Source organism: Procambarus clarkii, chromosome 23, assembly GCF_040958095.1.
Source record: "Procambarus clarkii isolate CNS0578487 chromosome 23, FALCON_Pclarkii_2.0, whole genome shotgun sequence".
NCBI lineage: Eukaryota > Metazoa > Arthropoda > Malacostraca > Decapoda > Cambaridae > Procambarus > Procambarus clarkii.
In genome coordinates, this window is record NC_091172.1 from 26368976 (window position 1) to 26380863 (window position 11888).

An 11888-nucleotide genomic window follows, 5' to 3' on the forward strand; every position below is an offset into this window, starting at 1 on the left:
TATCAAAAGGATATCATCAGCGGCATATGCTAGGTTGGCCAACATAAAAACTGCCTTTAGAAACTTGTGTAAGGAATCGATCAGGACCCTGTATACCACTTATGTCAGACCAATCCTGGAGTATGCAGCTCCAGCCTGGAGTCCATACCTAGTTAAACACAAGACAAAGTTAAGAAGATTCAGAGGTATGCCACAAGACTAGTCCCAGTACTGAGAAGTATGAGCGATTTGGGACGGGACATAAGGAATGGTGGAGAGAGTGAACCCAATCACTTGGACGATCGGGGATTGAACGCCGACCTGCATGACGCGAGACCGTCGTTCTATCCTCCAATCCAAGTGGGGAACACAGGTGGAAACTTAGTACCCAAATGAACCACCGAAACATTAAAAAAAAATGTTTTCAGTGTCAGAATAGCGTGTAAATGGAATGCATTAGGCAGTGACGTAGTGGAGGCAGACTCCCTACACAGTTTCAAATGTAGATATGATAGAGCCCAGTAGGGTTCAGAACCTGTTGACTGTCAGTTGAGAGGCGGGACCAAAGAGTCAAAGTTCAACCCACGCAAGCACAACAAGGCGAGTACATCTAGGTGAGTACACACACACACACACACACACACACACACACACACACACACACACACACACACACACACACACACACACACACACATGTCATGGGATCCGGTGGCCGAGCGGACAGCACGCTAGGCACGTGATCCTGTGTTCCCGGGCTCGATCCCTGGCGCCGGCGAAAACAAAAATGGGTTGAGTTTCTTTCACCCTGATGCCACCTGTCACCTAGCAGTAAACAGGTACCTGGGAGTTAGTCAGCTGTCACGGGCTGCTTCCTGGTGTGTGTGTGTGTGTGTGGTGTGAAAAAAAATAGTAGTAGTAGTAGAAACCGTTGATTGACAGTTGAGAGGCGGGCCGAAAGAGCAAAGCTCAACCCCCGCAGGCATAACTAGGTGAATACAACTAGGTGAAGACACATTAGCACTGGTAATAAGTCCACTTTACACAGTGACAACACGTGCTTGGCACTGTCAATAGCAGTGACTCATATTTTCTAAAGTACTCTTGTTTAGTGGTTGTTGAGACAGTGTCTGCTTGTAGAGACAGTGTCTGCTTGTAGAGACAATGGCTGTCTGCAGAGACAATGACTGCCTGCAGAGACAATGACTGTCTGCAGAGACAATGACTGTCTGCAGAGACAATGACTGTCTGCAGAGACAATGGCTGTCTGCAGAGACAATGACTGTCTGCAGAGACAATGACTGTCTGCAGAGACAATGACTGTCTGCAGAGACAATGACTACAGAAGCAGTGTTAGTAACCCGTGCATGATGCCCCTCCCCCCCCCACCCTACCCCTGAAAAACCTCCTATAACACTTAAAAGCTAAAAGTGACCAACACCCAACACTTCCCAGGTAAGTTACATTGCCCTACAAAAGTTAACACCTAAAGTGCATTGCGTCTTTCAACACTGAAGACACAAATGCAACTTTCCACAACATAAGGAACTTTAGGAAGTAATACACTCAATCCACACCACATAATTACCAAGAAATTGCAAACTTATGCGATTGTTAAAATATGTAACTTGGATAACTTTAAACAACACTTAACTTCGCTAACTTAAAACTTAGAAAATATACGATAAGAGACTTGAATCAATGGCAAAAATGCTGAGGAAAATGTTGAGTGTGGTCAAATATTATTAGAAAAAAGACCTTACGAAGCAGTTTGGAACGTCTGAGTTATTTCCATTTGAAGGAGCGACCAGGCATATTGGGCGGAATGATGGACGCTGATTGGTCCTTGCCCCTTCCATGACGTGAGATAATTGGGTGGTTTTTACCCCCGCAGTGATGTGCTGTGATTGGTGATTGGTGATTGGCCATCATGAAGTGCATTAATAGATGTTGTTATTGAGACTGGTGGGGGTGGGGGGGAGAGGGAGGGTGGGGAGTGATTACTTGTCGCTACTGACGTGAAGCTCCTAATGCTGTGTGCTGATTGGCTGCTAGTGATGTATGATGTTTGGTCAGATCCAATGGCGTGAGCCGATTGACCCTCTGGCTACAATGACGCTAGGTGTCTGGCCATTGTCCTCATTGGTGCTTCCCAAGAATGACTTGCTCTGGTTGGGTCTTCCCAAGAATGACTTTCTCTGGTTGGTTCTTCGCAAGAATGACTTGCTCTGGTTGGTTCTTCCCAAGAATGACTTGCTCTGGTTGGTTCTTCCCAAGAATGACTTGCTCTGGTTGGCTCTTCCCAAGAATGACTTGCTCTGGTTGGTTCTTCGCAAGAATGACTTGCTCTGGTTGGTTCTTCCCAAGAATGACTTGCTCTGGTTGGTTCTTCCCAAGAATGACTTTCTCTGGTTGGTTCTTCGCAAGAATGACTTGCTCTGGTTGGTTCTTCCCAAGAATGACTTTCTCTGGTTGGTTCTTCGCAAGAATGACTTGCTCTGGTTGGTTCTTCCCAAGAATGACTTTCTCTGGTTGGTTCTTCGCAAGAATGACTTGCTCTGATTGGTTCTCACACACCATGCTGCTTACTGAAGGTGAACAAAGATTAGAATCTAATGGTAATTGCATGTATAGGAGCTGCTATCCTCCATTATCTCTCACTCCATGCATGGAGTCAGCCTTCACTACCTCTCACTCCATGTATGGCGTCCAGGACTTCTTAATCCACGTCTGGAGTCAGTCACCTCCACTATCTACCCCTCCATGTATTGTCTTGCCCTCCCCTTCTCACAGTATCCGCGTCATAGAACCACTCCAATGAATCTTCGAGTAAATTGAACTCGAATTTGTGATCCACGAAGCTGTTGATCCATCAAGCAGGCAGCCCGCCTTCATAAACAGTGTTTCAGATGGTCGTCAATCCTGTTGCCTCCCGCCTCCTGATGAGGAGGAACACACTGTACACACCTGTGAGGTTCGAACCTTTCTCGAACCAAACCTCACTCACAGGACCAAAGAGCCAGAGCTCAACCCCCGCAAGCACAATTAGGTGAGTACAGAAGGTTCAAATTGCTGAATGCACTTTTTTGTTTGGTTCGGTCACAGCCTGGACGAGCATAGGGAGGGCAAGCAAGCCATGTGGCTTACAAAAACCGAGATAGAACCTGGGAGCAGCAAAAACGGTATCGTGTTTTGCAGGCTCTAGTTCAATCCCCCGAGGATCCGATGATTGAAAATATTATTTCTCACAATACTGTGGATTTGCAATTGATATATGATGTTGATGAAGGGTTCCACTGTCATCAAAACACCGTTGTGGGGTTCCAGGGAGGGTTGATGAAAGTAGCAGGTATAACTGAATAAATCCACAAGGGCCGTGACGAGGATTCGAACCTGTTCTTTGATGGATTTGTTTTTTGATGCATCACGCTATTGTGATTTCTGTGTGTAAAGCATGTATAGCTACGTACTTCCTTACACCATTCTCTTGCTCAGCGTGTGGTTTTTACACCTCACCAAATATGTTGTGACGCTGAACCCCGGTTCATTCCGAACACAGCGATTACACAAGACATAACACCTTGCCTCAGCAACCGTTACTACCACCTATACTCCTACACACACCAGACCCTTGAGGCGTACCACTAGGTTTGTACTGGAACACAATGAATGAACATATGGAAGGTATTTAAAGGCCGTCGGGTTTTGTCATTTAATTACAACGAATAGACTCTGACAAATAATAACATATTAACATACTCTATTAGGTCAATACACTTCCAATACCTATAGACCACTTGACCTCCGCGGTCACCACACACACTCGTAACTTCCGCCTAAGTCCCGAATACGGAATGATTACTACAACGCTCCACACCCGGTTAGTCTTTCATTCAATACTCACATACTGCAGACTTAACGTGGTCACTAAGATCACATCAGGTTCTCGCATAGCTGTCTGCTACACTTCGCTGCTGCCACAAACGGAGATCCAGAGGACTTCTCAGTTCAACTCCCACAATCAGACTGCCTCCAGTCAGCCATCTACCTCAACCATTTCACCCCGCCTCTCAAGGAAGGTATAATCCGATTAACCTTATCCCTAGAAGCGGTAATCTTGTTCCTAGAAGCCTGACGAAGAATAATTCCTCTTTCCAGGAATTGTCAAAAGGAGTTGAAACCGAAGTTCTACTGAATTTTACTGGATCCTGCAGCCTCTCCGAGACACAAACCAGGGTATTACACAACTTCCCCCATGCACTCGAGCTGGCCGGTTGTTGTGAAACTAGGACATACCACTTACGGACTCTAACATTGATATACAACTCATATCACAACAGATGGCGCTGATTTCTAGGCGCCACCTCACCAGAGGTCAGCTACAGTGACTCTTCGGGTTGACCAAGGCAGGAATCTAGAGGCTCTTGCAGGTATCATACTGCCACCACCAGATGGCGTCGTCCATTTTGTGGGGGTTTAGGGAGCAGACTCACAGATGGCGTTGACGTCGCTGCTCCATGCTCCGACGATGGAGTCGGGTTCGTAACACCTGGGGCCAGATTCACGAAAGCACTTACGCAAGCAGTTACGAACGTGTACATCTTTCCTCAATCTTTGACGGCTTTGGTTACATTTATTAAACAGTTTACAAGTATAAAAACTTCCCAATCAACTGTTGTTATTGTTATAAACAGCCTCCTGGTGCTTCGGAGCTCATTAACTGTTTAACGATTGTAAACAAAGCCGCCAAAGATTGAGGAAAGATGTTCAGATTCGTAAGTGCTTGCGTAAGTGCTTTCGTGAATCTGGCCCCTGGTTTGTGCCTCGGAGAGGCTGCAGGATCCAGTAAGTTCAGTAGCACTTCGGTTTCAACTCCTTTTGACCATGTCGTAGCTCAGTCGATTAAGCCAGCGTCTGGGATGCTCTCGGAAGCAGGTTCGAATCCTCGTCACGGCTCTTGTGGATTTGTCCATGTCAGTTTGTCTATAAATTCCTTAAAAAAATAAATCTGGGCATATTCGAATCATTCTGTTTATGTATCAGTTCGTCAATCAAGCCAGCTGTTATTGAATGTATCAATCAATGAATCGGAGGTGAATATAAGTAGCAGCAGCCTCGCATGGTCTTATAAGCCTACGGTAATTTAAATTCTTATGTTTTGTGAAACTATTAATGAATTTATCCAACTATTCACCTTCGGGAAAAAAAGGGTAACAAATTAGTACAAAATTATAATAATTTTGACACGTTGTAATGACATTCCTTTAATCACGTAACAGTAATTGCATCACACTAATTACATCAGTATTTTTACTCAATCAACGTTGAACAAATAAAGCAGAATTTCGCGCTCACACGATGACGGTATTATTAGCTCATGCCTGCTTCTGGGTAGATCTATATCTATAAAAATATGATACATGTCTATCTGTCCCTCCAAGGTAAGAGGCCAGACGCTCGCGGCTAGCCTCACCCAACTTTCACACATGAAACATGTGGGATATGGGAGCGTCGTAGGCAAGTCGGGGGTCGGCCCAAGTGCCGTGTTTAAAGAAACAGGAAGTCTGAATATGACACGTGTTTTGCTGTACTGCTTGGGGCTTACTACTCCTGTGCTTTTGTGCTTGACTTAAAAACGATGAACGTGAATTCATTTGGGCGGGGGGAGGGGTGGAGAACGGGTTGGGGAGAAGCGGGGAAATGAGAGATGTTGGGGTAAAAAGCAGAAAGAAGCGAACAGGGGGAGAGGAGGGGAAGAAAGCTGGAGAGGGGGGAAAGATGAAGGAGGTGGGGGAATGGAATAATAGAGGGAATGTTGGAGAAGAAAAAAGGGGAGGAGAGAGGAGGTGAAAGAAGGAGGGAGGGGAGACAGGGAATACTGAGGAGGAAAAGGTATGCTAGAGGAGAGAAAGTAGAAAGGTGGAGAGGGGGGGGGGAAGAAAGTAGAGGGATAAGGAAAGAGAGACGAGGGAAGAGAATAACAATAATTGCTTTGAAATAGGTCCATCATGGTTAAATCAGGGTTAGCATAAATGAAGCGAGTGCCATCTGATATGGTGACAATGAGACCCCCACACGACGACTATTTCAATCTCTTATTATCTGGATTATTTTTGTGTTTTTTGTTTTTCGTTGCTGTATTTTTTCTCTTACTATAATGTAAAAGAGTAGTCGCTAAGGTCTGAACATGTTTTTAAAACAAATTCTAACTATAATACTCTGCCTATAATATTTATGATGTTCTATTTCCCTCTGCTATATCACTAAAGTGTCCAAGCCACCTTATAGACGGGACAGAGAGAGAGATATATACAGACAAGAGAGAAAGAGTTGAGAATGGTCCAGGACGGACCGAAACGTCGTCGTCCCTTCACTTTCTAGTGTGTGGTCTGGTCAACATATTTATGCCACGTTATTGTGACTCTTCGTCTGCAAGAGAGAAAGACAGAGACAGACATAAACATACGCATCTATGATGGTCGAAAGGCGGGGCTTAATAAGACTCAGCAATGGCAAGTATGTGAGCAGAAGAATGTCTGAGAATGTATCATACACACACACACACACATACACTCTGGGGTGGGATATACAGATCTGTCTTGTGTATGTCTGTGTGTTTTTCTGTCTTCCCGTTTCTGTCCTCGTGATGTGTATAGTTACTCTCTTTCTCTTTGTGTCTGTCTGTCTGTCTGTCTGTCTGTCTGTCTGTCTGTCTGTCTGTCTGTCTGTCTGTCTGTCTGTCTGTCTGTCTGTCTGTCTCGCTGTCTCTACCTCTGTGACTTTGTCTATCTGCGTCCGTTTCTCTGTATCTGTGACCGTCTGTGACAGAGGAACGGAAAGACGGACGGGAAGAATGACTGACGGAAAGCAAGCTGGACAGGTGCTTAATGACGGTCAAGTGCAATTCACTGTAACCACGCAATGTTTTTCTCCGGGACTGAGGTGGTGGTGGTGGGGGGGGGAGGGGATGAGGAGGTGGGAGGGAAGAATGGGAAGGAGAGGGAGGGGGGGGGAAGGGGGGAAGGAAGAGAGAGGGGGAACAACAGCAACAACCCAACAATGGTCTCTGGCTGCGCAAGAACAATAGTTCAACTTTAAAAGCTGAAGCCAGAGAAGTTTCTTATATTCACCCTCGCTAAAAGCCACCACACCTGCCATGGGTGGGGGTGAGAAGGAGGGGGGGAGTTGGGGGGTGGATGGGAGAGGAAATTCCGGTCAACCTCGACTCTGAATCCGGATTCCCGAGGGAATCCCTCTGAATCCGGATTCACGAGGGAAACCCTCTGAATCGAGGTTTGCTGTATACATGTTAATTTAACCGCCCTGATGGTGCTTTTAACTACCCAAAGTGGTGTACAGTTACCTTGCCAGGTGGTGTGTAGTTAACTACCCCCTCCCCCCCCTGGGAACACATCAACAACACGCGCCACTGTACCACTGTATCACTGTAACACAGTCCAAAGTATCCGACACTCCACAGTCGTCCCCCCCCCCCCTGTAAATTGCATTCTAAAGCTGTGTGTTTATGTTCACCTCCTCCTCCCTTCCCCTCCCCCTCCCCTTCTCCCCTCCCTCCCCATAAGTCCCCCCACAAACCGGTTATCATCCCCCTCTTACGAACGCTTCGTCTACAAAACGAGTTTTAATATTTTTGGTTATAAGGACCAGTGTTGTGAGTCGTGTTGTGATCCTGGAAGACAACTAGGTAGAAACACATGTTTTTGTTTGTATAATGAAGGGTAAACAATGTTTACCTCTCAAATAAACAGGTATAATGAGGGGGGGGGGTATACAGTTACCAGTGTTTTTTCTTATATTTAGTCTATTTAGTCTATTGGAGGTAATAGTGTATTTACTATTTGTGTCTGCAGAATCGAGCTATTAGCTCTTGGATCCCGCCTTTCTAACCAATCTATTTTTCGTCTATATTTACTTCATATATTTGTCTCTAACACACACACACACACACACACACACACACACACACACACACACACACACACACACACACACACACACACATACACACACACACACACACATCCTCAGGAAGCAGCCCGTAGCAGATGTCTAACTCCCAGGTATCTATTTACTGCTAGATAAACAGGGGCATCAGGGTGAAAGAAACTCTACATATTTGTTTCCGCCTCGGTCGGGAATGGAACTCGGGCTCTTAGGACTATGACCCCTCAAGTGCTGTCCACTCAGCCGCGGGGCGAACACACACACACACACACACACACACACACACACACACACACACACACACACACACACACACACACACACACACACACACACAAACTAGTGGAGCATCTGGAGCGAAGGAACTTTGTAACACAGCATCAACATGGGTTCAGGGATGGCAGGTCCTGCCTCACAGGGTTACTTGAATTCTACGACCAGGCAACAAAAATAAGGCAAGAAAGAGAAGGGTGGGCAGACTGCATATTTTTGGATTGTCAGAAAGCCTTTGATACAGTGCCACACAAGAGGCTAGTGCGAAAGTTGGAGATGCAGGCTGGAGTGAGAGGGAAGGTACTCCGGTGGATAGAGGAGTACCTAAGCAACAGGAGACAACGAGTCTGTGTGAGGGGTGAGGTCTCAGATTGGCGAGACGTCACAAGTGGAGTCCCGCAGGGGTCAGTCCTTGGACCTATACTGTTTCTGGTATATGTAAATGATCTCCCAGAGGGTATAGATTCGTTCCTCTCAATGTTTGCCGATGATGCAAAAATTATGAGGAGGATTGAAACAGAGGATGATAGTAGGAGGCTACAAGATGACCTGGATAGACTGAGTGAATGGTCCAACAAATGGCTGTTGAAGTTCAACCCGAGTAAATGCAAAGTAATGAAACTAGGCAGTGGAAACAGGAGGCCAGGCACAGGATACAGAATAGGAGATGAAGTACTTAATGAAACAGACAGAGAGAAAGATCTAGGAGTTGATATCACACCAAACCTGTCTCCTGAAGCCCACATAAAGAGAATAACGTCTGCGGCATATGCGAGGCTGGCTAACATCAGAACGGCGTTCAGGAACCTGTGTAAGGAATCATTCAGAATCTTGTACACCACATATGTAAGACCAATCCTGGAGTATGCGGCCCCAGCATGGAGCCCGTACCTTGTCAAGCACAAGACGAAGCTGGAAAAAGTCCAAAGGTATGCTACTAGACTAGTCCCAGAACTAAGAGGCATGAGTTATGAGGAAAGGCTGCGGGAAATGCACCTTACGACACTGGAAGACAGAAGAGTAAGAGGGGACATGATCACAACCTACAAAATCCTCAGGGGAATCGACCGGGTAAACAAGGATGAACTATTCAACACTGGTGGGACGCGAACAAGGGGACACAGGTGGAAGTTGAGTACCCAAATGAGCCACAGAGACGTTAGAAAGAACTTTTTCAGTGTCAGAGTAGTTAGTAAATGGAATGCATTAGGAAGTGATGTGGTGGAGGCTGACTCCATACACAGTTTCAAATGTAGATATGATAGAGCCCAATAGGCTCAGGAATCTGTACACCAGTTGATTGACGGTTGAGAGGCGGGACCAAAGAGCCAGAGCTCAACCCCCGCAAGCACAATTAGGTGAGCACAATTAGGTGAGTACACACACACACACACACACACACACACACACACACACACACACACACACACACACACACACACACACACACAAACACACACACACACACACACACACACACACACACACACACACACACACACACACACACACAAACACACACACACACACACACACACACACACACACACACACACACACACACACACACAAACACACACACACACACACACACACACACACACACACACACACACACACACACACACACACACACACACACACACACACACACACACACACACACACACACACATGTGTGTGTGTGTGGGGGGGACATGATCACCACATTCAAGATTCTGAAGGGGATTGATAGGGTAGATAAAGACAGTCTATTTAACACAAGGGGAACACGCACAAGGGGACACAGGTGGAAACTGAGTGCCCAAATGAGCCACAGAGATATTAGAAAGAACTTTTTTAGTGTCAGAGTGGTTGACAAATGGAATGCATTAGGAAGTGATGTGGTGGAGGCTGACTCCATACACAGTTTCAAGTGTAGATATGACAGAGCCCAATAGGCTCAGGAATCTGTACACCTGTTGATTGACGGTTGAGAGGCGGGACCAAAGAGCCAGAGCTCAACCCCCGCAAACACAACTAGGTGAGCACAATTAGGTGAGTACACACACACACACACACACACACACACACACACACAGTGTGTGTGTGTGTGTCACATCTGTTCTTAAGCTTCACTTATTGGTCATCAGCAGTTTCCTTCATTCTGTTCTGTCTTTTGGGGGTCTTCCTACTCCTGTTCTTCTTTATCAGACCATCTCTGTAGACGATCTGGTTCATCTTACAATGTACTGCAGCCCTTAAACTCTGGTCGTGCTCACTAACCAGTATTATCACCATTCAAACTATTCGTATCACCAACAAACACTGATACGAATGAGAGTGATTCCCCTGTTACGTCGTTTGCAAATATTAGGAACAGGATGAGCCCCTAGTACTGACCCTTGAGGCACTCCACTCGTTATCTCTCTCTCCATTTTGATATCTTTCCTCCGTGACTCTTTGACTCTTTCCTGAAAGATACTCCTTCCTCCATCTTTACCCTGTACGCCGGTCGGCCGAGCAGACAGCAAGCGAGACTTGTGATCCTGTGGTCCTGGGTTCGATCCCAGGCGCCGGCGAGAAACAATGGGCAGAGTTTCTTTCACCCTATGCCCCTGTTACCTAGCAGTAAAATAGGTACCTGGGTGTTAGTCAGCTGTCACGGGCTGCTTCCTGGGGGGTGGAGGCCTGGTCGAGGACCGGGCCGGGGGGACACTAAAGCCCCGAAATCATCTCAAGATAACCTCAAGATAACGCCAGTCTGATTCTTTAGTTTGTGCAAGAGTCACTAGTGAGCAACAGTGTCAAAAGCTCTCTGGTAAACTAGGAAAATGCAATCTGCCCAACCCCTCTGTCTCCTGTTTGATTGTTGACATCTTGTTTAAAAATTGTGATAAGTTATAGCCATATAACAAATTTCTGGTAGTTCCTCCATTCAAGAGGGAAAATTTAAGATACATCAAGGGGGGGGGGGTTCATACAATGATGCAGCGGCTTCTTTAAGGATCCTCTTTAAGCTTTTGAGATCTTGTCAGGGCTAAGGTCTTCACCAGCTTCAACTTCTCTTAATTGATGGATGAAGATTAAGCCACCCTTGAAGTGGCACAGGCATGAATAGCCCGTAATTCTTTTGTTTCTTTGTCTCTTGTAATGTTACTTAATTTTTTTGTCAGTCTTTCTTCCGGTAGTGTTGATTAAACATTCGGTTGCAACTTGAAAAGTTTCAGGAAGCGTTTATGGAATTCTTCACGAAATTTCTTGTCATTCTTCGTGTGACTTCCACGTCCTTCTTGTACCATGATCACTTGTTAAGTTGGTCATCAACTAATCACTATATAGACATGTCTATAGACTATATAGATATGTCTATATAGTCATATTGACTTCGTGCTCTCTGCTGATAATTACAGAATCTTCTTCATGGTGCTAGATAGTAGTTTAGGGGTGATCCCTGACTTTGGTTGCTATGTTGCTCTGTTATTACCACTACTACTCTGCTGCTGCTGCTCTAAATTCCTGTGTAATCATTCCTCTCCCATGTGTATATATGTTGCGATACACCGCAACATATACACATTAGTATACACAACATATTGTATACTAATGTATATGTTGTATACACAACATATACAATACAGGTAGGACAGGATGCTCTGTCCTACCTGTATTTTCTTCCATGCTCCTTTTAT

The 11888-nt window shown here is 45.6% G+C and overlaps 1 protein-coding gene across 1 annotated transcript; it reads right to left on the reverse strand.

The window, feature by feature from the left end:
• Positions 1-2118: 2118 nt before the first annotated feature.
• Positions 2119-2559, reverse strand: LOC123763835 (daxx-like protein). Its single transcript, XM_045751139.1, has one exon. The coding sequence runs from the start codon at positions 2557-2559 to the stop codon at positions 2119-2121; it is 441 nt and encodes a 146-aa protein (XP_045607095.1).
• Between the last annotated feature and the right edge of the window lie 9329 nt (positions 2560-11888).